Source organism: Agelaius tricolor, unplaced genomic scaffold (assembly GCF_023055355.1).
Source record: "Agelaius tricolor isolate 1412-34295 unplaced genomic scaffold, bAgeTri1.0.p SCAF_70, whole genome shotgun sequence".
Lineage (NCBI taxonomy): Eukaryota > Metazoa > Chordata > Aves > Passeriformes > Icteridae > Agelaius > Agelaius tricolor.
In genome coordinates, this window is record NW_027269330.1 from 1,202,600 (window position 1) to 1,227,818 (window position 25,219).

The 25,219-nt window shown below is 57.7% G+C and overlaps 1 protein-coding gene and 1 long non-coding RNA gene across 3 annotated transcripts; one reads left to right on the top strand and one right to left on the bottom strand.

The window, feature by feature from the left end:
- Positions 1-232: 232 nt before the first annotated feature.
- LOC139585200 (hexokinase-2) lies at positions 233-25,219 on the bottom strand. 2 transcript variants are annotated; one of them, XM_071417763.1, is made up of 18 exons: positions 25,008-25,219; positions 17,235-17,397; positions 12,332-12,480; positions 12,105-12,224; positions 11,058-11,153; positions 10,843-10,942; positions 10,292-10,475; positions 9,880-10,035; positions 9,553-9,786; positions 8,882-9,186; positions 8,188-8,336; positions 7,253-7,372; positions 7,070-7,165; positions 6,206-6,305; positions 5,889-6,072; positions 5,491-5,646; positions 4,833-5,066; positions 233-4,024 (listed from the first exon to the last, which is right to left on the bottom strand). In XM_071417763.1, the coding sequence occupies exons 1-18, from the start codon at positions 25,068-25,070 to the stop codon at positions 3,880-3,882; spliced, it is 2,754 nt and encodes a 917-aa protein (XP_071273864.1). In that variant the 5' UTR covers positions 25,071-25,219; the 3' UTR covers positions 233-3,879. The 2 variants fall into 2 exon arrangements, with proteins under 2 accessions (XP_071273864.1, XP_071273865.1); XM_071417764.1 differs by lacking the exons at positions 9,553-9,786; positions 9,880-10,035; positions 10,292-10,475; ... (4 more) ...; positions 17,235-17,397; positions 25,008-25,219 and adding an exon at positions 9,442-9,525.
- Positions 9,140-12,602, top strand: LOC139585237 (uncharacterized). Its single transcript, XR_011676989.1, has 2 exons — positions 9,140-9,368; positions 9,415-12,602. It is a non-coding gene; the product is annotated as an uncharacterized lncRNA (long non-coding RNA).

The window sequence follows — 25,219 nt, forward strand, 5'->3', positions numbered from 1 at the left end:
TGAACCCCAGGGCTCCCCCCAGCTGGGACCCCCCCAGTGTCACCAGGGTGTGGAGCAGGAACCTCATCTTGGTATTTGCTTGCCAGGCAGCAGCCCCTTCCCTTGACCCCTGGCTGTCCTGGCTGTCCCTGTGCCCTCCTGGCCATGGGGACAGCAGCAGGGATTTGGGGTGGGCTGGGGGGCACAGGGCAGCTCAGGGGCCCAGACACACGACACTGAGCCCAGCAGTGGGTGGTGGTTGTTTTTCTCTGCTTTATTGTCACTGAGGAGCAGCAGTGGTGGCCGAGGGGAGCTGAGCAGTACAACACCACACTCAGGTATGAAAAGTACAAAAATAAGGAAGCCTATATATAATATCATTGCAGTCAATTGCTAAAATAAATATTGTAAACACGAGAGAACAACATCAGGTGAATCTACAGCACTCGTTTCTGCCAGCAGCCACACAGTCTTTGGCTTTAGGACTCCCCTGCCCGCACGGAGCCAGGCCCACATCCAGGTGCATTTTCTTTGCTTCAGGCCAGAAGGATTTCAGGCTGGTCAGGGATGTCACAAGAGAAAGAATTCTCCTCTCTCCAATTTACCTTGAGACAGGAATTGCCTCTTTTTGCCATTTTTATGACAGAGCAAGCGACTGATCTGCCCAAAGCAGGCATTTTCCTTGTCTGGAGGGGACTGGGCTGAGGGCTCCCCAAATTCCAGGTTATTTTGTTGTAATCTTGTACCCACAGCCCCCGCACAGTGCACTTGGCACCGTTCTGCACCTCTCCCCTGCTGTGCACTTGGACCTTTCACCCCCTTATCTCTGTGACAGCCAGATGGGTTTGGATTGCCTGATAAGGGAGGAGAGGAGGCACCGAGTTATCTCGGGTCAAACTGCACCTGAGCTGCTGCCAGGCCAGGATCTGTGCCCCACTGATACCCTCAGGCCATGGAGCTTCTCCCTGCCAGCCTGGGCTCCAGGAAGGAAACAGGCAAATTCTGCTTACAAGTCTCAGTAATTTGCTGATTGTGTTTATATAGATGTACACATATTTTAGAAGCCCAATAAAATCCTGTCCAAAGTACCAAGGAGGGGAGATGGGCCAGGGAGGGAAGGGCAGAGACTCTGCTCCCTGCTGCCTGCGTGGCCAGGGAACGTTCCAGCACCCCGGAAAGCAAAGAAAATGCATCCAGATGGGAACAACCAAGCAAAACAAAACATCCTAAACCCACAAAGCAGCACTTCTTGCTGCAGGGAAGACAAATCAGGCTGAGCAGTCTGTCTGTCTGTCCCCACAGATAATCATTTGATCTTCCCTTCATATCAGTAATTAGGATTTAATCTTCCCTTCTTCATTTTAAACACATTCACAGAACATCCCATGGCGACGTTTTTGGCGTGAGGTTCTGCTTCCAGCTGGGCTGGGCATCCAACCCCTGCAGGGCTGGTCCCCCTGGGGATCCCAAACCCCTCCAGGGGCTCCCCAACCCTCCAGGGGCTCCCCAACCCCTCCAGGGGCTCCCCAGACCCCCCTGCAGCCCCAGGGAGGGTGGGCCTGCACCCACAGCTGTCCTGCAACGCTTTGAACCAGGAGCATTGCAGAGCCTGCCTGATTCTGAGCCTAAGCAGAAGCTTCCCAGCCTTGGGGGAGCCCTGGGGAGCCAGGGGGAGTCCCTCTGACCAAGCCCAGCCGAAAATCCAACACCCACAAGGGTGATCCTCCTCCTCCTCCTCCTCCTCACCCCTGTGAGCTGCAGCCCCTCCTTCAGCCCAGGCAGGTGAGGGGACTGTGCTGCCCCTGCTCCAGGCCAGGCTGCTCAGGTCCCCACCCTTTCCATTCTGCCCCCAAAACTGTACAATTGCACTCACTAACAGATGAAAACACTATGGATTTCAGCAGGGGCACAGCTGGCTAAGAGTAAAAACAGCCACTAATGCAACTCTGCACAGTGCAGCAGCTAAAAAGATTTCTGTTTTGATTTTTCAGTAGGCAAAATGCTGGTTTTCTGAGGAAAAAAAAATCACACAAAACTGCTTGGTACCAGATTAGAGGATTTCTGTATCATCCTTCAAAGATTTATTTGACAGCTTCTAAAACTTCCACTAAACTTGGTTTCTTACATCATTTCTATACACAGGTTTTATTTGTTATAATTGTCTTGAGGCTTATAAAAAAATAAGCATTTAAAATGCCCAAAAGAGTAATTTTCCTTTAAAATTGTGCTACTGAACTTTACCCCCAACACAAAGAGAGACTTTTGGTAATGAGGTTACCCCAAGCAGTATAAAAATATACATAAAAATAGACAAAACTCTATCCTCCAATCTGAAGGGCTGTTTGTGGGGTTTATTAGTTATATATTTTTTTTTTTTACATCACTGAAATTTCATTAACTTCTGCTAAATATTTACAGAAAATCCCCCCCACCTTCTGTCTGCCTCCTCTCACTGCAGCTTTTAGTTCATCCAGAGTTTCCTGTTGGCAAAAACGGATCCCTGCACTGGGCCATGGCACACAGGTGATGCTGCGGGCACAGGGGCACCTGCAGGGCCCTGGCTGTGTCACACCCCCATGGATGTGACCTTCCAGAGCACAGCTGGGGAGGGCAGGGGACAAAACAAAACCTCTGCTGAGGTTAAACCCAGCCTGAAGCCACCAGCATCACCGCAGGGCCCCTGCACGCCCTGGCTTCCTGCTGCTTTCCCTTTTGTCCTGGTGATAAAGTCAGAATGCCCAAACCTCTTGTACAACAGTTCCTCAGGTATTTGGGTCTCTTTCTCCAGTCTACCCCAAGAAAATTTTAAATTAAAAAAAAAAATTACATGACAGAAGAAAAAAAAAAAAAAAAGAAAATAATTACTCTGTACTCTTCTTCAACAACATGAAAAGGTGACATTAAAACTAAGTGATACAACCCCCCCCAAGACTATGTACATAAAAAGACATCAGATCTCTTAAAACATAAATATACAGTGTATAAATCAGGTGCCACCTAAAGGCTGCAGCCGCAGAACTATTTCACAGACACAAAGCAAACCAGACTCTGCACGCCAAGGGCAGACACGGCCACGGGTGTGGGGCTTGGCAGGGCAGAACTGACCCGTGGCTCCTGGAGCCCACGCGTGCACCAGGGAAGGGCTGGAGGTGCCCGGGGGGAACACGACCCTACACACGCCACATTCCTACACACTATTGCGGGGGAGAGGTCAGGAAATGGGATCAGACCCTGAGTCCCCAATTATTTCCAGGCACGTGCTCTGCTGGGGTGGCTGAGGGGCCCTGCAGCTCCTCTGGGGCCGCTCACCAAGGGAGGCACGCGGTACCTCCAGTGCAGCCACAGCCACGCCCGTGGAACTCTGCACCCTGTGCTTTAAGAGTTACCATGACTTTCATGGAAATAATACAGCCTTGATCAGGGTAAAAGACGAGTGGAGGTCTTTAGCCCAATCTTAGAGGTTTGCTTCTACAGCACGGACAGCTACGGCTCCGACACACATAAATAGGTTCTGTTAAAGTGACAATGCAGTGTCTGAATTATCCGAGTGTTATCCCTACTGCTGCTAGGGGAGGGCCAGTGGCGGGAGGAGAGCTGGGGTGTGACGGAGGTGGGACAGCTCCAGCTCCACCTGGGAATGCAGGGAGAAGCCAAAGGACACTGTGAGCTTTACTCGACAGCTGGTTTTATGGCATGCAAGGAAACTCCTACGACAACACTTGGTACAGAGCCCACGGCAGCGTCTCCAGTCCCGCCGTGGTGCCCTGGAGAACGAGTAAAGCTACGAGTCTGCTTGGAGGGGAGGGGGAGTGTGAGTGTGTGCAGAGGGAGGAGGGAGGGGCTGGGTGAGGAAACGTCCTGTTCTGCTGAAACCAAGCTCTGGGGCAAACCTGCTTCCCTCTACCGCTGGCCGGCCTCGCGGATGCGGCAGGCCACGGCCGTGATCAGCGCGGCGCCTTTGCCGCTGCCGTCCTCCGACTGCAGGAAGGTCACTTCACACTTGGGGGACAGCTCCTTCACTGTCTCCTGCAGCACCGTGGAGAAGCTGCGGGGCAAGGAGAGGGAGAGGCTCTGAGTTGACCAGCCACAGGGTGAAGGGGTCAGTCCCAACCCCTAATGTGCCTTCACAGAGCCTCGAAGAGCAACGCAGACCCCGAGGGGAGGGACGGGTGGGTGGATGGGTGGATGGATGGATGGATGGATGATGGATGGATGGATGGATGGATGGATGGATGGATGGATGGATGGGTGGATGGATGATGGATGGATGGATGATGGATGGATGGATGGATGGATGGATGATGGATGGATGGATGGATGGATGGATGGATGGTCAGGGATGAAGCTTAGAAAGCCCAAGTGTCCACACTTCAGCCCAGGCCCATGGTTACAACACGACCGTGCTGTGCCTTCACTCAGGACTAAACCCAGCCCCATCTCAAGGCCCACCAAGCCCTGGGAGCACTACTGAGCCTCAACAGCCCTGACCAGCCCCACCTGGGGAGAGTTTTCAGTGCCTCCCTTGGCCCATGGGCTCCTGAGCCCTATTTAGGCTCAGCTCAGTGCCTTAGTCCCTGTCTGAGCTCCAGTGCCCAGCAGCACCAGCTGGCCAGCTCTGGCATGGGCCATTTGTGTGGCCATGAACCTCCATGACCCATCCCCATGACCTGGAGCCCTGGCTGAGCCTGGTCACCACGTCTGGGTCAGGCCCAGTGGCACTGGAGGAGCCCCTGTCCCTAAGGGAGCAGCTGAGCTCCTGGCATCCCTCAAGCCCCCAGAACACCTCAATCCTCCCCCATTACCCCCTGAACCGAGCCCCCACCTGCCCGGGGAGCACAGCCAGAGGCACTCACTGAGGGTGCAGCTTGTAGAGTGTCCCGTCCACGCCCACGGTGACCTTGAGGAAGTCCAGGCCGCGGTTCTCGCGGATCTTGTCCACCACGGCGGCCATGCCGGCACCGCAGAGCTGGGCCGCGCGCCGCGCCACCACCGTGCACACCTCCTTGACGATGATGCTGTCGTCGCACGTGGACTCCAGGCCCAGGTGCTGCAGGATGGAGCGCACCTGCAGCAGGGCCAGGCAGTCGCTGCGGGGACACGGGGTGGGGGCAGCGTCAGGAGGGAGCGGCTGGGACGTGCAGCCTCCCCTTCCTCATCCTCATCCTCATCCTGCCCAGCAGTGCCTGGGGGTGGCCCTACAGCCCCCCAAAACCTCAGCTTTCAGACCTGGACGTGGCCTGGTGTCACATCCTGATTGGGGAGGCTGTTTCAGGACAAAGCCAGCAGAGTGTGACACCCCTGCAACCCTGCCCAGGGCAGTGGATAAAGAGTTATCTGTGCTGCCAGCCCCAGGCAGCCTCTCCTTGTCTCTGCACACAACCAACCACGTGGGCTCTGCTGATTTATCTGTGGGGCACCATCCTGTATTGCCCTGGCTCCACACCAAGCACGGGGGCACGTCCCCCACATCCCATCCCTGCTCTGACTGACTGGCAGCTGGTGCTCGCTCACCTCTCTATCTGGGACAGGAACTTGGTCTCAAAGATCCCTCTGGTCTTCAGCCTCTCCGAGATCCGTCCCCTGAAGAGCAGCCCTTTCTTGGTGAAGTCCATCAGGATGTTGCGGACGATTTCCCCCAGGTACATCCCACTGATCATCTTCTCATACCTGGGCAGGAGAGGATGAGGCTGGGCATCAGCACAGGAAGGGACACTGGGGCTGGCTGGGGATTCCAGCTCTGCCCTCTGTACAATCCCCTCAGCAGCACGGCCCCCACCCCGGGCAGGGGACAAGGGACACCTCCGTGTCCTGCTCATCATGCCCTGGATCCACCAAGGAGCTGCTGGGGCAGAACTGCTCAGCCCTCAGCCCCACTGGGCCCCTTCCAGCCCCCCAGAGCCACCACCCACCTCTGCTTGCCAGGGTTGAGGGACAGCTCATCCACGGCCACGTCGAACTCCGTCCGGATGTCATCCAGGCAGCCGCTGTCCCCAAAGGCCCCCCACTCCATGTTCACACACATCCTGCCCTCGTCCCCTTCCACCAGCTCCACGTTCCTCATCTCCTCCATGTAGCAGGCGTTGCTGCCCGTGCCTGCGGAGAGGAGCGGGATCAGGGGGACACCTGGGACCCCTCCTGTGCCCCCCAGGGCAGGGCAGGGCAGGGCAGGGCAGGGCAGGGGGGGCACCACGGAGCAGGAGCTGCACAGGGAACGTTCAGTTCTCACCAACAATCAGCCCAACTTCACAGAAGGGATCCTCATAGCCACAGGTCATCATGGTGCCAACAGTGTCATTGACCACTGCCACCACGTCCAGGTCAAATTCCTGCAGAGGGATGGATTGCAGGAGTTATTCCTGGAGGGTTTGGAATTCCTGCTGAGTCTGCTCCCATGGCTGGGAAAGGACCTGGCTGGCTGGTGAGTGTGGCAGTCACAGAGTCACAGAATCGTGGAATGGTCTGGAAAGGTCCTTAAAGCTCATCCCATTCTCCCCCTGCCATGGCAGGGACACCTCCCACTGTCCCAGGCTGCTCCAAACCCTGTCCAACCTGGCCTGGGACACTGCCAGGGATCCAGGGGCAGCCCCAGCTGCTCTGGGCACCCTGTGCCAGGGCCTGCCCACCCTCACAGGGAGGAATTCCTCCCTAACATCCAACCAAACTCTCCTCTTTTAGTTTAAAACCATTCTCCCTTGTCCTCCATGACCATCCACCTCCATGGACACAGAGGCACCACGGCCTTGCCCCAGCCCCAGCTGCCTGCAGGTAGAGCTCAGACACCTGCAGCCGGGTCAGCCCTGCCAGGAGCAGCCCCCGGGCAGGAGCTCGGGGTGGTCTGTGCTGAGGAACTGCGCCGGTGTCTCCTGAGCTCAGGGCCAGACAAGTCTGCTCCAGCCCTGGCCAGGAGCCAGCCCGTAGCTCCAGGGTCTGAAAATCCAACCTCAAGTGATGAGTAAGGGCGGCTGTGAGAATTCCGACACTCATTACGCTGAGCTCAGCCCAGTAATTTGTTTTACAGGCCAATTAATGATGCCAAAGAGAGCCAGGATGTGGGAGCAGCCCAGCTTCTCCCAGCCCTGTGGCTGCTCACCTCTCTCCTGTGAATGGCCTCCTTCAGCAGCCCCACCACGTCCTCTCCCTCGCAGCCCGTCGCCTTGAAACCTTTTGTCCACTTCAGGAGAATTCCCTGGTGTGGGGAAAAAGCCCCCAGTGAGTCCCCCTGAGGAGCAGGTGGGAGGCACAGCCAGGGAAGCTGCCAGGAGGGTGGGGTTACCTCATCCAGGTTGTTCTGCTGGCAAGGGAAGGAGAAGGTGAATCCCAGCGGCAGCGACACACCCTTCATCCCCATGTACTCCAGGAAATCCGAGATGCAGTGGACAATGTGGTCAAAGAGCTGGACGAGCAAAGCCAAAGAGAGCAGTTACCACCACAGCCAGAGCCCAGCTGGAAGCCAAATTTCTGGGGATTCTGACCCATTCCCAGGCCTGCTGGAGTGTTCAAACTGCTCCCAGGACTTGGAACAGAGCAGGACGTGGGAGGTGAGCAACCCCAAAAAGCTCAGCTCTCCCTCTTCCCCACCCACAGCGCGGCCAATCCCTGCATCATCTCCACCCACGGGTCCCTGGAGTGTTCAAACTGCTCCCAGGACTTGGAACAGAGCAGGACGTGGGAGGTGAGCAACCCCAAAAAGCTCAGCTCTCCCTCTTCCCCACCCACAGCGCGGCCAATCCCTGCATCATCTCCACCCACGGGTCCCTGGAGGGCTGGGGGCCAGCAGGGAGGGGACACAGGAACCCAGTCCCTCTGCAAGGGATCCCCAGGGCCCTCCAGCCCAGTCTGCTGGGATACTCCCAGTCCCCAAGCACTGCCTGGAGGGCTTTGCAAAACTTTCCAAACATCTCACTGCTTGTGTTGTGGTTTCCCTATCTGGGAAATGGGGATGATGCTTATCTGCCCTTGTGGAGTGTGTGGGATTCAGGGAGGCTCACTCATGTCTGGGAATAACACCATTTCTAACCTAAAAACCAGGCTCCAGCTTCCCAAACTCCAGAGCCTTGGGCACAGCTGGCTGTTCTAAGGCCAGGAGAGCACCAGCCCTCCCCACTCCTGGTTTTTCTCCCTGCAAAGGCAAAACCAGCTCCGTGGTCAGCCCTGCTGCAGCCAGCCCAGGGAAGAGGCCCCTTCCCCTCTCCGTTTGCCCACACTGACCTCCTCTCCCGTGCCCTGCATGATCTCCACGGGGATGGAGTAGATCTTGTTGTGCATCTCCACCCCGCGCCGCATCCCGTTCCTGACGCGCACCAGCAGCACGCGGAAGTTGGTTCCTCCCAGGTCCAGGGCCAGGAAATCTCCCTTTTCTGCAAGCCAAGAAGGATCATCAGGAGAGATCCCAGCACGGGGCATCCAGGGCAGGGCACGGAGCAGACAGGGACCTGCCCTCCTCCAGGGAGAGGGACGGAAATGCAGACATGACTGGGGATAGGCAGGAACAGGGGCTGCAGGTAGGAGGAGGATGGAGAGGTTTGCTCCACACTCGGTGATGGTGAGGCTTCAAATCATAAACCTGAGTTGGAAGGGACCCATGGGGATCACTGAAGTCCAGCTCCTGGCCCTCAGCACCAGCTTCAAGCCAAGGCCAGGCACTCGCCAAGCCACAGGAAGAGCCAAGAGCACAACCCAGGATGAGGGTGGAGGGAATGCTGTGGCAGGATTTGTGGCCAGGCTTTGTGTTAAATCAGGTGCAGAACGCCCCAGAGGCTCAGTGCTCTGCCCAGTACCAAACTGGAGGTTTGTGCCACTCCCACCACAAAGAGAAACTGGCCACAGCAGAGGATCCAACCCCTCCCAAGGATGCAGGACCTGCACAGGCTCACGCACAGGGGCTTTACACAGGACACATCACCTGTTCCATCGGGAGTGGAGCACACGTAGGTGGGCAGCATCTTCACCGTCGCCTCCGCGTGCGTCTCCTTGCCCAGCCCTTTCTCCATCTCTATCCTCATCCTCTCCTTCACCTCCAGCAGCTGCTCGTGGCTCAGCTTGAGGGGCTCCAGGATCTTCTGGCGGGCCTGGTGCTGTGCAGCCAGCCTGTAGGCCACGGCGGTCACCATGGCCGCCCCTTTGCCGCTGCCGTCCTCGGAGCGGATGAAGCGAATCTCGCAGTCGGGCAGCAGCTTCCGCACGGTCTTGTGGAGGCGGCGGGCAAAGCTGGGCAGGAGGAGGAGAGGGGACCTCAGTGTGACCCTCTGGGGACACCCTGGGGTCCAAAAGAGGGGCCCGAGGGGACATTTGGGGGCGCTTCTCTTGTGCCGAGCTGTGCGCACTGCTGGCAGCAGCAGATCCCTCTCTGTCCCTGTCCCCAGCACCCCAGAATCCATGGCCCTGTCCCTGTCCCCAGATCCCTGTCCTCATCCCCATCCCTGTCCCTGTCCCCAGCCCCTGCTGTCCCTGTCCCACACTCACTGAGGGTGTTTCTTGTACACAGATCCATCCATGCCCATGGTGGAGCGCAGCCTGGCCCTGTCCCTGTCCCCAGCCCCCTGTCCCTGTCCCCAGGCCCTGTCCCACACTCACTGAGGGTGTTTCTTGTACACAGATCCATCCACGCCCACGGTGGAGCGCAGCTTGTCACCGCCCTTGTTGTCGCGGATGCGGCGCAGCACCGCGGCCAGCGTGGCCCCGCAGAGCGCGGCCGAGCGCGTGGACACGATCTGGCAGATGCGCAGCGTGGCCACGCAGTCCTCGTGCGACGGCTCCAGCCCCAGCTTGCTCAGGATCTCGTGGGCTTTCTGCAGCCCCTCCTTCTCCCTGGAACACAAAAAGGGAGTTCGTACCTGGCAGCGCAGCTTCTGTGAGTGGCAGCCCGGGCTGGGACACAGGAAACCCCCAGGTCCTACTTACTTCTCAATGGCAGACACAAATCTGGTCTCAAAGTGACCTGTGGTGAGCAGATCTGGCGTGAGCCTTCCCCCAAAGAGCAGCCCGTCCTTGGCCATCTTCACCAGGATGAGCCTGACCAGCTCCCCCATGTACATCCCGCTGATCATCTTCTCAAACCTGCCCGTGGGGAGGCATGGGGTGGAATCAGGGAATGGTTTGGGCTGGTTTAGGACAGTCCTGGCTTAGTACAGCCCCGCTTTGGGACACAGCCCTGCTTTGGGACACAGCCCCGCTCTGGGACACAGCCCCTCTCTGCACCAGTGACAGAGGACACGCTGACCCAGTTAGCTGGGCTGACCTCCCCGGTCCCAGTAACTGTGGGAGGATGGACAATGCAGAGCAAACCCCGAGCCCGAGCCAAGAATGTGCTCACAATTGTTTGCCAGGGTTGAGCGAGCCCATGTCGATCTCGCGGTCGAACTCGGTGCGGATGTCGTTGAGCACCCCATCGTCACCAAAGGCTCCCCACTCCATGTTGATGCACATCCTGCCCTCGTCCCCCTCCACCAGGTCGATGTGCCTCATCTCCTCCATGTAGCAGGCGTTGGTTCCAGTTCCTGGGCCAAGCAGGGGCACAGGGTGAGCAGGGACACTGCCTTTCCTCACTCCCATTATTGCTTATTCCCATTATCCCCCATTCCCATTATTCCCCATTCCCATTATCCCTTATTCCCATTATCCCCCATTCCCATTATTGCTCATTCCCATTATCCCCCATCCCCATTATTCCCAATTTCCCTTTGGCCACAGCCCAACACACCAAAGCACACAAACTCTGGGCAATGCTGGTTTTTCCAGCACTGATATCCCCCCTCTCTTTTTGCCCCCAGAGACCCTGAGGCCTGCAAGAAGCAGGATCTCCCTCTGGCTCTGCTGGAGCCCAGGAAACACCCCCAGAACATCTTTCTCCTTGCTGCAGCTCACCAACAATGAGGCCAACTTCACAGTTGTGGTCATCGTAGCCACAGGTCATCATAGTGCCCACGGTGTCGTTCACCACGGCCACGATGTCGATGTCAAAGTCCTGACGTGGTGGAAAGGAGAGAGGCTGACCCAACAGAGACAAAACTGGCCAGAACACCTCCAGGGAGCCCAGGTGTCCCGGCCAGGAGCCGTGTGCCCCCAGCCCAGGCTCTTACCCCTCTTTTCTTGATGGACCTGCGCAGCAGGGACACCACGTCCCTGCCCTCCACGCTGCTGCACTTGAACCCCTTGGTCCACGTCACGAGGATGCTCTGCAGGGGAACAGCAAGAGGAGGCTTGGAGGTGACCCCTGGCTCCCGGCACGGGGCACATGTGGCCCTGCAGGGGGGGAGCCCCCCGTTATCAGCTCACCAGCTGCGCTATCAGCCGCAGCTTCCGTGCCAGATAAAGTTTATGGCCACCAAACAACATGTGAGCTGCTCGTTGCTGCCCCAGCAGCAGGAACGTGCTTCCCATGACTGGCTTTGATTGAGCCCTGCAGCAAAACTTGTTCACGAGCCCAAGGAATGCTCCTTGACCCATCCCTGAGGGGTGGATGGCTGGCTGTGCCTATGGAATGCTCCTTGACCCATCCCTGAGGGGTGGATGACTGGCTGTGCCTATGGAATGCTCCTTGACCCATCCCTGAGGGGCGGATGGCTGGCTGTGCCTATGGAATGCTCCTTGACCCAGCCCTGTGGGGTGAGGGCTTCCCTGTACCTACAGAACAACCCCTGAGCCAGCCCTGTGGGGTGGGGGGCTCTCTGTGCCTTTGGAATGAGCCCTGTGGGGTGGGGGGCTCGCAGTCCCCTGTGGCCAGGGGCACCTGGCCGGGGGCTGAGCTGAGCCCTGGGGGGAGGAAAAGAACTCAGTTTCAAAGATTTGAAATCTCCAACCCTATGGCCACAGCCCCTTAGGGAGGCAGACACCGGCCCAGCCTTAGAGCTGGGGAAACTGAGGCACTGAGCGCTGTGACCCCAAGCGGGGCCAGGGGGCACGGACCCTTCCTCCTGCATTTCTGCATTTCCCCATCCCCGGGCCTGCAGGAGGAGAGCATTAATCCCCCCGGAGCCACTGGGGCTCCATGGAGTGCTGGGAGGGAGGATATGGGGATGTGCTGGGGCTGCTGAGCTCCATGGAACCACCCCCTGCCCTTCCTAGAGGGGAGACAGAGAGGCAGCATCACCCCCAGCCCCTGCAGATCCCAGGAGAAAGGGACCCACCTCGTCCAGCTTGGTCTGGTGACATGGGAAGGAGAAGGTGAAGCCCAGGGGGAGCTTCTTGTCTTTGATTTGCAGCTTGTCCAGGAAGTTGGCCAAACACTCAGCAATGTGGTCAAAAAGCTGGAGAAAAGGCAGAGAGTGACAAAAGGCCCCACTGTGAGGGGGTGCCACATCCCTCGTGCCCAGCGCTGGCTGCCAGGATTCCCAGGAGCCCCCCAGGAGCCCACCTGGACCCCGCTGCCCCTCATCAGCTCCTCGGGGATGGCGTAGATCTGGTTCTCCATCTCCACCTTGCGCAGCCCGTTGTCCGACACCTTCACCCGCAGCACTCGGAAGTTGGTGCCCCCCAGGTCCAGGGCCAGGAAATCGCCGTCCTCTGTGGGTCAGGACAAGGACAGCCCGTTCATTCCTCTGTGCACAGAGCCCTGAGCTCGCCACCCCCTCCCAGGCACCAGGGAAAGGTCAGGCTTTGAGTATATTTCAGGATTTTATCCATTATTCTATTGTTTCGGTGTTTTATTGGAGCAGTCGCTGCATTCCCTGCCCGCACAGAGGATCAATATTTTGACCATCACTGATGCTTTGGGGCATGAATCCCACCCAGAAATCCCAGACCAGCAGGGATCTGAGGGAAGATGAGCTCCAGCCTCAGGCTCCATCATCAGGAGAAGGCAGCAGAGCCATTCCCGACCCCACTGATGCTCCTGGAGGCTCCTAAACCTCCCTCCCAAGGGGTTAAACCCTGATGGCAGCTGCGGGAGCTCCTCAGCCTGGTTTTTGCTGTGCTAAAACCCCTCAGCCCAGCCCAGGCTCCCTCCCTGCCCCAGGAATGCCACACGCTCCTGGAACGTGGCTGCGGGAAACCAGGGAGGGAGAAAATCCCAAAGTTCTGGGGCCTCGCTGCTGCCTTCTCCAGGGAGAGCTGCTGTGGAGTCTTTGCTTCTTTTTTGGCCAGGGCCGGGGTTAAACGTGCAAGGCAGAGTTTCTTGTTGGGACTCAGATGTTTATTGGCTCTTATCTCTGTCACACTCTCACAAACCCTGAGCTCTGCAGCACTTCACTCCAACAAACTAAAAATGGAGCCCTGTCTCTCCCTCTCCAAGGCCTTTTAAGGATAAACTGTCCAATTAAGAAATGACACTGAAATTATCTTTACTTTTAACCCAATAACCAGCCACCTGTGGCCTGCAATGGGGACTTTTTAATAAAATTACACAAAACCACCCAAACCCATGGAGAAGGAGGTGAAGGAGAAGAAGAAGGAGAAGGAAAAGAAGAAGAAGAAGGGGGAAAGGAAGGGGTAAAAGGGGAGGAAGAAGGGGAGGAAGAAGGGGAGGAAGAAGGACCATCCTCCACCCTAAAAACTCCCTCTTGCTTTATAGATTTTCCTATATTCTAAAATCTTAAACTCAAAGGTTTTTTTTTTTGTGGTATCACACACTTCTATCCAAACCCCACACTCACAATCCCAGTGCTATCACTCAGTTTTGGAAGTTTTCCCCACAGCCTCAGCTCAATGCAGAGTTCTCCTGCCAGCACGGAAAATCTGAAATTCCCAGTCCCCAGGGCTCCAACGAGGCTCCTGCAAGGGCAGCCCCAGGGCTGTCCCCTGGCTGTTCTGGGCAGGGAAAAGAGCCCAGCTGGCTGTTCTGGGGCAGGGCAAAGCCTCTCTCAGCACTCAGAGCCCCGAATGTGCTGCGCTGGCTGCCGGGGCCGCTTTGTGAGGCACAAAGGGAACAAAACCCTCGGGCCATCGGTGCCATTGGTATGCAGAGACCAGCAGCACCTCCAGGCACTGCGGCTGGAAACAGCCCCGGGCTGGAGAGGCAGCCCCGGACCCACCGGGGACTGCAGCTGGAAACAGCCCCAGAGTGGGCAACCCCAGAGACCCCAGCTGGAAACAGCCCCAGAATGGGCAACCCCAGAGACCCCAGCTGGAAACAGCCCCAGAATGGGCATCCCCAGAGATCCCAGCTGGAAACAGCCCCAGAATGGGCACCCCCAGAGACCCCAGCTGGAAACAGCCCCAGAATGGGCACCCCCAGAGACCCCAGCTGGAAACAGCCCCAGAATGGGCACCCCCAGAGACCCCAGCTGGAAACAGCCCCAGAATGGGCATCCCCAGGGACTGCAGCTGGAAACAGCCCCAGAATGGGCATCCCCAGGGACTGCAGCTGGAAACAGCCCCAGAATGGGCATCCCCAGAGACCCCAGCTGGAAACAGCCCCAGAATGGGCATCCCCAGAGACCCCAGCTGGAAACAGCCCCAGAATGGGCGTCCCCAGAGACCCCAGCTGGAAACAGCCCCAGAATGGGCATCCCCAGAGATCCCAGCTGGAAACAGCCCCAGAATGGGCATCCCCAGGGACTGCAGCTGGAAACATCCCCAGAATGGGCATCCCCAGTGGCTGATCAATACCAACAGGGCACAGAGAACACCTCAGGGGGGTGACAAATACCTGCAGGGCATGGAGAGCACTTCAGGGGAGTGATAAATCCACTGGGGATAAGAGGAGCAAAGAGGGGCACAAGGTCTCAGCTCCTTGGGGGTAACCCAGCAGGATCCCAAAAAAAGGGGCAGTTTGGGGGAAATTCCTGGGTGGAATTGCTTTGCAGGAGGAACAGGGCAGGGAAGGCTCCCTGGGAACATTCCCAGCCATGCCTGGAGCGCGTGGTGGGTGCCAGGTGCGGGCACTGCCCCCAGTTTGGGCTGCCTGGTCTGTGATAAGGTATCAGCCCTGGTGCTGAGCCCACAAGCCAAACAGGCAGGGCAAACACAGAGCCCTGGGCCCAAGGGCTGTTTGCTCTTGGCAAAGGGTGAGGGATGAGTGCCTGGGGAGCCTGGTGTGCTCCTGGTCTGGGGGATCCTGTCCCAGCACCTCAGGGATCCCCCCTCAAGGCTTCCAGCCCAATTCCCAAGGAGAAGCTTATTTGGGACCTGTCTCCCCATCCCCTTGCTGCCAGCAGGGCATGGAGCTGCTCCAGGGGGTGCCAGAGCCAGGCAAAGCAAGGAAAGTTGATTTTAGAAGAGCTTCTGCTTTCAAAGCAGAATTCCCCCCTCTTATCACCACAGTGGAGTGGCAAAGCCCCTGAGAGCCAGGGCTGGGCTTTGGCTTAGCCTGCAGGTGTGACCTTGTATTTCCATAAGCCCCTCTCATCCCCCTGGAGCTGGGCATTAAACGGGGTCTAATCCCACCCAGGGACATCCCACGGGTGAATGTCTGGGAGCCCTGGGGCACAGCAGGGCAGGAGCAGAGCAATAACCCAGCCTTGGACTGGGAGCAGCCCCTGGCACCTGGCACGGGTGCCCAGCCCAGGCCAGACTTTGCCCAGGAGCTTTAAAAAGGGGGAAGGAGGAAGGACACAGCCCTGGGCACTGAGATCCTCCCCGGGGATCTGGCACCAAGCCCCCAGCCCCGATTTCCCCCCTCCCCAAAACCCAAGGGACACTGATGGCACTCAGAGCTGGGTCCAGGGAACCCCAGCTCCCATTTCCCTGGGATTTGCTCTAAACTCCCTCATTTTCCAGCCCCCTGGGCAGCTGCAGGGCCGTGACTGCCCCAGCATCCCTCTCATGTGACATTTTCCATACTGCTGCTCCTCTCTCCCCCCTGCCCCGGGTGAGAAATGCCAGCTGGGGCACTGGAGAGGCTGGAAACAGGGAAGGGAGCCAAGGAGCTGTCCTGTAAGGGCATGGGCAGGGGCTGCTCCCTCTCCCAAGGCGGGCCAGGCTGCTGGAAGTGCTGACACACACTCCACCTGCACCCAGCACCTTTGGCTGCACCAGTTCCTGTGCCCAGGGGCGGCTCCTGGCCGTGCCTGTAATTAAAAATATCCTCCAACATTTAAATAGATGGGAATCTCAATGCCAGGGCAGGCAGCCAGGCCCAGCTTTGGGGTGTAGGTGCAGCTGGGGGCCAGGATCAGGGGATGCTCTGAGGATTAGAGGGGCTCAGAGGGAAGTGGAGACGCTTTTAGCAGGGCTGTAGTGGGACAGAGCAATGGCTTCACACTGGAAGTTTGAATTACAAACAACATTTAAATTGTTGGGGAAATTCCTTCATGGAAAGGGCAGCCCAGGCCTGGCACAGCTGGGTCAGGTCACCCTACCCAGGGTGTAGCCATGATATTTTCTGAAAAATCCTTTCCTTAGGATCTTTTTCTCCTGAGAAGCTGAGAGGCCTCAGGAACAGAATGTAAACTATGGTTATCTGCTGCTGTGGAATGCAACAGGTGCATCTGGGATTGGCCTCATGTGGTTGTTTCTAATTAATGGCCAATCACAGCCCAGCTGTCCGGACTGTCTCAGTCAGTCACAAACCTTTGTTATCATTCTTCTATTCTATTCTTAGCCAGCCTTCTGATTAAATCCTTTCTTCTTTCAGTATAGTTTCAATATATATTATATATTAATTATATATATTAAAATAATAAATTATATATTATATCATATATAATTGTATATTCAGACAATATATAATTATAAAATAATAATGTTTTCTATAAAATATTATTAATATAAAATATCACAATATTATAAAATTATTTGTAGTGTATAATTATTTACCATAATATTTATAAAATATTATTAATATTGTACTATTATGAAATGATTGTAAAATATTAATAATGGTTATATGTTAAAATAATAAATCAAGCCTTCTGGAACATGGAGTCAACATTGTCATCTCTTCCCTCATCCTCAGAGCCCTGCAAACACCATCCCAGGAGGGAGCAGGGGAGGAGGATGTGCCCGGCTGGAGCGCGGCCTGGGCAGCTCGGGAGAGGCAGAAAGGCCACATTGTGAGGGCCCTGTGGTGCCCAGGGCCCTGTGGCACTCAGACAGTGCTGGCACTGCTGCCCATGAAATCTGATGAGCCGGACCCGTGACTGTCCCTGTCCTGCCAGCAAGGGCACGCCAGGGCGGCTTCCCTCCCTCCTGCTCCCTCTCTGCTCCCTGCTGCCAGCAGGAACTGGGATCCCCTCCAGCCCCAGCGCGGAGCAGGGAGCCAGGCCTGTCCCCACGCTCAGCCCCAGCAGGGAAGGTGGCTCTGGTGGCGGTGCCACCCCTGCTATGGCAGTGCCACCCCTGCCACAGTGTCCCCAGCCCTCCCTCTGGCCTCGCAGTACCTGTCCCATCCGGGGTGGACCTCACAAAGGTGGGCAGCATCTTCACGGAGGCCGTGGGGTTGGTGTCTGCCCCCAGCCCCTTCTCCATCTCCTTCTCAAAGCGCTGGGACACCTCCTGCAGGGTCTCGTCCGAGAGCCGCATGTGGTACAGGTACTTGTCCACCTGCAGGGGCACAAGGACATGGGCTCAGGCTGGGGACAGGGGACAGGGCAGCTCAGGACAGCTCAGGGCAGTGCCCAGCCCCTCCTGAGTGGACACAAGGAGCTGGAGAGCTGAATGTGGTACAGGTACTTGTCCACCTGCAGGGACACAAAGCCCAGGAGTCAAGACAGGGCAGGGCACAGGGGCAAGGACAGCTCAGGACAGCTCAGGACAGTGCCCAGCCCCTCCTGAGGCTGCTGGGGTGCACACAAGGAGCTGGGGCAGGCTCTGAGCCATCCCCAAGTGCAGGGCACAGCAGCTTGGCTGGATTGCTCATGGCAGGCACCACCCAGCCCTGCTCCAGCCCCTTCCCAAGGCCACCCTCATCCCTGCCCAGGCTCTGCCAGCTGGGAGTGCTGACCCACAGCTGCTCCTGCCCGCTCAGGCAGCTGCAGACACCCAAACAGGGGCACCCAAACAGGAGCCCCAGCTCAGGGGTGACTCAGGAGGTTCTCCAGGTGCAAAGCCCTTCCCAGTGCACGGCACCAGCACACCTTGACCTTGACCCCCAGGGCCTCTCCTGCACGGGTTTGCTGGGCAGGAATGCAGTGCCCTGTCATTTCTGCACTGCTGAGATCACCCCAGGAGCCCAGAGCCACTCCAGAGCCTGGAGCAAACCCCGCTGCAGTGACAGAGGTGGCAGCTGCAGTGACACAGGCCGGGCTGGGATGACACAAGCGCGTGGCCGGAGAGGGAAGAAACCCACCCCACCTCCCCGTTCCTGGAAACTGCTCTCCCCTTGAGCTGATGGTGTGCAGAATGCTTCTAAAAGCGGCATCAAAGCCTCCTGTCCTGCTTGGGAAGGTGTGGAAAGGCTCCTCCCCAGGCAGCAGCAGCAGCACTGGGCAGCCTGGCCGGAGCAGGGAGCAGGGCAGGCGGACACTGCCCGCTCCCAAACCGTGCCCTGCTCCAATTAGCTCCACTCAGCACTAATTAAAGGGCAGCTGCAAGCCCTGAGAAGTCAAGGAGGAAAGCTCCACCCCGCGTGCTCACCTGTGTGCAGGCACGTAAGGCCGGGTCACCGGAACCGGGCCCGGGCTGCGCTTTATGGGGCTGAGCTGCAGGAAATGGGCATTTTGTGGGCAAATAATTGCACCAGGGCCAGGCTGACCTGGCTCAGGGACGTGCCCTCCCACCCTGGGCTGGACACAACAGCCCTGCTGCGGCTTTGCCTGCCTGTGCTTCGGGCTCAGGGTGCTCCAGCACATCCTTTGTTCCCCCACCCTGGGTTCTGTTGGAAATTTGGGAGCTGAGATCCCCCTGGGGAGGTCAGGGGATGGAGGAAAGCCCAGCCCAGCGCATTCCAGGAGTGATGCTGCATCCCCTGATGCTCTGAGTAAAACCTCCTGTCCCTTCTCCTGGTGCTCCCAGCTCCTTCCCAAAACCAGGAGCTGAACACGAGGGAAAGGCCAAGGAGAAGGAAACCTGGAGATTTCCTGGCACCAGGTGTTTACCAGCCTCCCCTTATCCAGCAGGAAGTCAAACCCTCTCCTCCCTGCCCTCCTGTTTGCTTTCACCTGCTGGAAATTCCCTCCCGAGTGCCGAGGCTCTGCTCACTGGCACCAGTAAGCTCCAGTTACTGCTCAGGAGGTGGCTCTGGGGCTCTGCTCCACGCCAGCCCCAGGGTGGGGAACCTGCCCTGGGTCCTCAGCCCACGCCATCCACCCCGAGCCCACAGTGCTCACCCCAGGGAAGCTGGCTTGAAGAGCAGGGAAGGCCCCTGCCCAAAATTCCCAGTGCAGGGAAACCCCCTGGGCTTCAGCCGCTTCCCCCAGGGCAGGCCCTGCTCAGCACGTCCCCCATGTCCTCCACACCAGAATAACCCCAGCCTGAGCAGCAGGGCCACCTCCCCCTAATCTCCAAAGCCCTTAAAACCTGGATCATCTTCTCCCAAGGTGGATCTCACCCCACTTGGCAGCTAAAGCAGGTCAGGGCGTACAGCAGGGCTCCTTCCCCGCTGAATCCACCCTGGCCCCACCAAGGATTGTCCACGGCCACTGGCCTCCCCAAAACTCCCTGTGGCATGCTTGGTTATCCCAGGAGAGCCCCTCAAATTGCTACAAAGATGGGATAAAATGGGGAATTCAGCCTGCAGTGCCAGAGCCTGAGCATCTCTCAGCACAAAACACCTTCCCAGTTGCTTAAAGGCTTCTGAAGTGCAGGGAATAGTTTAGGTCAGGTTGCCAATTCCAAACAAACAAAGCCACTAGGTTGGGATCCTGAAGGGGGCAATTGAGTTTCTGGAAAGCTTCCAGCCTAAACAGCAGCGTTTCCTCGAGGAAATCCAAACAAACTGAAGAGGGAGGGAGGGAGGCAGGGATTTAGGAATTTAGGAATTTAGGAAGGAAGGAAGCACCAGGAATGCCCCAGCCCAGGACACCGCGTTAGAGCTGCGGATCACGGAGCAGCTGTGGGTGTAATGAGCTCAATGCCACGTTTTTGAAGCAAACCCCAGCAAATCCCCATCCCCTGGCTCAAGGCTGTCTCCAAGGTTCAGCTCATTGCCACGCCGGATGCTGGAGCAGAGCCCAGGGTCGCCTGTCCCGGCTGCACCGCTGGGAAACCTCAGCCTGCCCAGACCCTGCTGCTGGGGCACCGGGCTGAGCCAAGCCGAGCTCACAGCACCCCAGAGAAACAGCCTGGGTTGCCAGCCTCCCCTCCCGGGCACGCGGGGCTGGGCTGCTGAGGGGCACAGCCCTCCTGGCACCAGCGGGAAGGGGAAGGGGAAGGGAGGTTTGTTCCTGTGCGTCCCAAAACGTCTTTCCCACTACTGACCCCGGTTCTGGGAAGAGGAAGCTGCCTGCCTTTTGTTTTCGTTTTGATCTGAGCCCTGTCCCAGAGCCACGTGGCTGCCAGGAAGCTGGGCAGGAGCACGTGCTCCCCATCCCTCAGCATCTCCCGATGCAGTGCTCAGCTGGATGTGCCTGATTCCTGCAGATTTTGGAGCAAAAGCAGAGCACTGGGAGAGGGTGGCGGCTTCCTGGGACAGATTCTTTACCTTTTTGGCAACCAAGCCAAACATTTGTTGACTGCAAGATGACAGAGCAGTGTTCAAATCTGGGGAATGCTGCAACACCCCCAAACCCACAGCATGTGCTGTCACCCCTCTCTCCAGGGAAATTTGTGCTGGGAATTATATTTCCTTTAAATGACTTCCCTCCCCATGCCAGCCTTTAACTTGGAGCATGCTGTTGTGCAAGAATCCCTCAAGTCTGAGGGGATGCTGTGTCCCTGGGAGGGGGATGCTCCCCTCCACCACCCCCCAAATCCCCGTGGGACGTGATGGATTTGGGGAAAGTCGGGCAGAGGCAGCAGGGGGAAGGCCTGGGGGATTCACCCCCTGCTCCACATGCCCAGTCCCTGCCGTGCTGCCCATGCCTGTCCCCATTTCCCACCCCTCGGGGTGACTCAGGGCAGGGAACCGGCTCGTCCCCTTGCCCCGGTGACACAGGGGTGATGCTGGGCTGCCCCCACCCTGCTGGCACCCACAGCCTTCCAGGACAGCTCCGAGCCCACGTGTGTGCCCTCCTCCCTGCCTGCCTCCCTCGCTGCTGCCTGGGATGACACACGCCCGCCGGAGTCATCCTCACTGGGTGAGTCAGATGTTTCCTGCTCGGCCGGTTCCTCCTCATCCTCAGCCCCGGGCCAGCAGCTGGATCCAGGCCGGAGGTGGAGCCGGGTGCTGATGGTGAGGAAGTGACACCAGGGAGCATCCACCAGCCCATCCTCAGGTGACCCCGCTGCCCCAGAGCCCCAGTGAAACCCAGCTCAGCCAGGGGGATGCTCTGCCCTCTGTTCTGCAGCTGGAACCACCCCAGTAAAACCCAGTTCAGCTGGGAAAACGCTCTGCCCTCTGTTCTGCACTGGAACTACCCCAGTAAAACCCAGTTCGGCCAGGGGGATGCTCTGCCCCACAGTTCTGCAGCTGGAGACATCCAACTACCCCAGTAAAACCCAGCTCAGCCAGGGGGATGCTCTGCCCCACAGTTCTGCAGCTGGAGGCATCCAGCTACCCCAGTAAAACCCAGTTCAGCCAGGAGAACACTCCGCCCCACAGTTCTGCAGCTGGAGGCATCCAGCTGCTGCTGCCCCTGCCCCTCATGGTCCTTGCTAAACCCACAAGGTCCTTGGGATGCCTCGCTGGCCCCAGGGCCCCCCTGGGATGGTGGGAGCGTCCCCTGTGCAGGGGAAGCTGAGGCTGGGGAGCTCTGGTGGCTCCCAGGGTGGCTCCCCCAAGGTGGGACGAGCTGGCCTGGCCTGGCTCCTGCCCCGGCCTGGGCAGCCTCGGGGGAAGATGCTGGGTCGGTTTTCCAGGAATTTGCCAAAGGTGCCCCTCCCACACCCACAGAGGCAGCCGGCAGGGAGGAATCAGCTGGGTAAAACTAATCCCTGGGCAAAGGAATAATAAATTAAAAAAAAAAAAAAAAATTAAAAAAAAACACCTAAAAAACTAACTAAAAACCTGCCCCTGCTTTCCAAATGCAGGAAAATCAATTCCATCCCCATTTTTTCTCCTTTTGAAGGAGGGATGGGGGAGAGGAGAGGCTCAGCCCCCCCCTCCCAGTGACGAGGATGAGGATGAGGATGAGGAAGGCCGGGGTGAGCTGGCACATCCCAGGGCAGCGGCGGCAAACTTTCAAGCTGGGATCTCAAAGGACGCTGCCGAGGTTAATTAAAGTTTGCACAATCCCTTGGGGCTTAGATAAGTCTGGACAACTCACTTTGCAGGCAGGAAAAGGGCAGGAGCTGGGGAGGGAGGGAATATGCCCCCAGACAGGTGACAGAGCAGGTAAAGCTGCTCCGTGGCAAGAATGGGGAAAAAAATCCCATTTTTGAGGCTATTTTCAAGGCCTTGAGGTGGACACAAACCACAGCCATTGGAAAAGGCACTTTTCTACCCCAGCTGAGCTCCTTTTCTCCCTGACCCAAAGGGAAAACACATCCCAGGCTACCACCTACAGTCTTTTGTCCCAGATACAGGGAGTTGATAAGAAGACCAACCAAACAAATTGCAGCTTTCCAAGGATTTCACCCCCTGTGCTGGGGACTCCCTGGCTTCTCCCTTTGCCTGGGGAGCTCTCTATAAGGCAGGAGTGATTTCTCCAGCCCCGGTGGAAGCAGCCAGGGCAGACAGCTGGCTTCTCCCCCCTCTCCCCCAGCTTCGCCTCACGGGAGGATTCACGGGAATTTGTTTAAAAATATCCCAGAAAATCCAGTTGTGGAGGCGGCCAGGAGGGCAGTGCCGTGTCCCACTGCATCCCCAGCTCACGGATATTTTTTTTTCTCTCCCTCCCTCCCATCTCAACCTTTTTTAACTGGGGTTTGGGCGGCGCGAGGGGCGCGGAGCCGGTTCCTGAGGCTTCTCGCAGGGGGTAGGGAAGGAGAATTCCCCATCCCGGCTTTGCCCCTGCACCATTCCCAGCCATTCCCGATAAGGAAGGCGTGAGCTGCGCCGCTGGCCTATTTCTGCCAGGGTTACACAACACAACCCCGTCCCTACCCTGGATGTGGCTGTTGCACAACCCCGGGGCCAGCGGCGAGAGCAGGGAGAAGCCGAGCCCGTATTTCCTTGCGGATCGCTTTGCCCTGGGAACTTTTCCCTGCACTTTGTTTAGCTTGGGGTTGGGTCTGGTTGGTTTTTTTTTGTGGGGTTTTTTTTTTCGGTTTTTTGTTTTTGCTTTGGGGTGATTTTTTTGTTTGTTTGTTTGGGGGTTTTTTGGGCTTTTTTGGGGTTGGTTTTTTTTTTGTTTGGTTTGGTTTTTTTGGTGGGTTTTTTTTTTGTTGTTGTTTTTTTGGGGGGTTTTTTTTTTTTTTTGTTCGTTTTGTTTTTTGGGTGGTTTTTTTTTTTTTTTTTTGGCTTTTTTCTTTTTCTTTTTAAAAGTTCTGCCTCGGTTTCCTTCCGATCTCACCCCGCTGAAGGGCCAACGTGGCAAGTTTCACTTCCCCGCGAGCAGCATCTCCAGGGTTATCCCGGGTCTGTCTCTCCAAGCATTTCCCTCGGGTTTTTTTTTTTTTTTTTACGGCGATTTTTGCAAATCCCGACCGCCTCGCACTCTCGGACCAGCAAATCCCGGAGCGGGGAATCACAGGCAGCTCCTCTCTGCCCTATACCCAGATGCCAGCAGAGCGCTGCAGGAGCGGCCTGAGCCTCCCACCCAGCATTTCTCCTCCGGGAATAATTTATTAAGCCCGGCCTAAGCGCTGTCCTGGCCAGACAAAGGCCGGGGCCATGGAGAGCAGGAACACCCGAGCTTTTCCTGTGCCTGAGCTCCGGGACGGGGGGTGACCAACAACATCCCAAGGGCTGCCACTGTGGGAACGGGCTCGGGGAGCTCCGGACCCCAGAGCAAGGATCCAGCACCCCAAATCCGGGATCCAGAACCCCCAAATCCAGAACCCCAGAGCAAGGATCCAGCACCCCCAAATCCAGGATCCAGCACCCCCAAATCCAGGATCCAGAACCCCCAAAACGAAAGGAACGGGACACGAAAGGGCGTTTTCCACCCCTGTCAGTGCGGGGACGGGGGCACACGTGCGCCTTGGGGACACCGCGTGGGGAAGGGGACCCTAGGGACAAGTGCCACCTCCGGGCTGGTGGCCCGGGCTGACCCCGCTGCCCGCGGGGCTCGGTGCCCCGGCTCCGTGCATGTCCCGGCTCGGTGCCCCGGTTGGGTGCCCCGGCCCGGTGTGTGCCCGGCTCGGTGTGTGCCCGGCTCGGTGCCCCGGCTCGGTGTGTGCCCGGCTCGGTGTGTGCCCGGCTCGATGTGTGCCCCGGCTCGGTGTGTGCCCCGGTGCCCCGGCCCGGCGGGGAGCGGAGGAGCCGCTGCCGGGGATGCTCGGCGGGAACGGCGACACGTGGAGCGCGGGGCGGCCGCGGGGTCCCGGCTGCGGCGGGCAGGGACAGGCGCGGAGACCCCCCCGTTCCTCCCCTTCCTCCCGTTCCTCCTCCTCCTCCCCCTCGCCGCCCGGCCACGCGGGGTCCCCGGCACGTACCGCACGCGGCCCCGGCCGGGCAGCGCCGGGGCCTCCGCCCGCCCGGCCCCGCTTCCCCTCCGCCGCCCGCTTATCTCGCCTCCTCTTCCCTTTTGAAAAGTTTTTTCGGTTTTCTTCTCCTTTTTTTGTTGTTGGTTTTTTTTTTTTTCCATTTCGCCTTCCCTTCTTTTTTTCCACTTTCCCCCTTTCTTTTTGCTCTATCTACTCCTTTCCTCTCCTTTATTCCTTTTCTGCTTTTTTCTTTTTTTTTTCCTTCCTTTTACTAATTTTTTTAACTTTTTTTCCTCATCCTCCTTCCTTCCCCACTTATTCCCCTTTTCACTTTCCTTCCCTTTTCTTTCTCTCTTCTTTCTCTCTCTTCACTCTTCCCTTCTTTTCCCTCCTTTTTTTTTTTGTTTTTACTTTTACCCCTCTTTTTTTGGTTTTTACTTTTACCCCTCCTTTCTTTTTCTTCCCTTTTTCTCTCCCCCCATTTTGTCCTCTTCCCCTCTTTTTTTTTTCCCCTTTTTCCTCGTCACTTTCCCCTTTTCACCTCTCCCCTCTCCACTCTTCCCGCTCCCCACGGGACCCCCCCTCACCTTCTGCGCCTGGTCATGGTTGAGCTCGGTGAAGAAGTAAGCGAGGAGGTGCGATGCGATCATGGCGGGAGCGGCACGGCACGGCACGGCTCGGCACGGCTCGGCTCGGCTCGGCTCGGCTCGGCACGGCTCGGCTCGGCTCGGCTCGGAGCGGTCGGAGCGGAGCGGCCCCGGCAGCGCCGCGCGCTCCCCGCGCCAATCGCGCTCATTGA

Excerpts from the sequence above, each read along its gene's own strand:
- LOC139585200 (XM_071417763.1), bottom strand. The coding sequence starts at position 25,070 with ATGATCGCATCGCACCTCCTCGCTTACTTCTTCACCGAGCTCAACCAT. Across the intron at positions 7,373-8,187 it reads TGCAGGGCACGGGAGAGGAG|CTCTTTGACCACATTGTCCA; the intron begins GTCAGTGTGGGC and ends TTGCTCGTCCAG. Across the intron at positions 6,306-7,069 it reads AGGCCATTCACAGGAGAGAG|GAATTTGACCTGGACGTGGT; the intron begins GTGAGCAGCCAC and ends ATCCCTCTGCAG.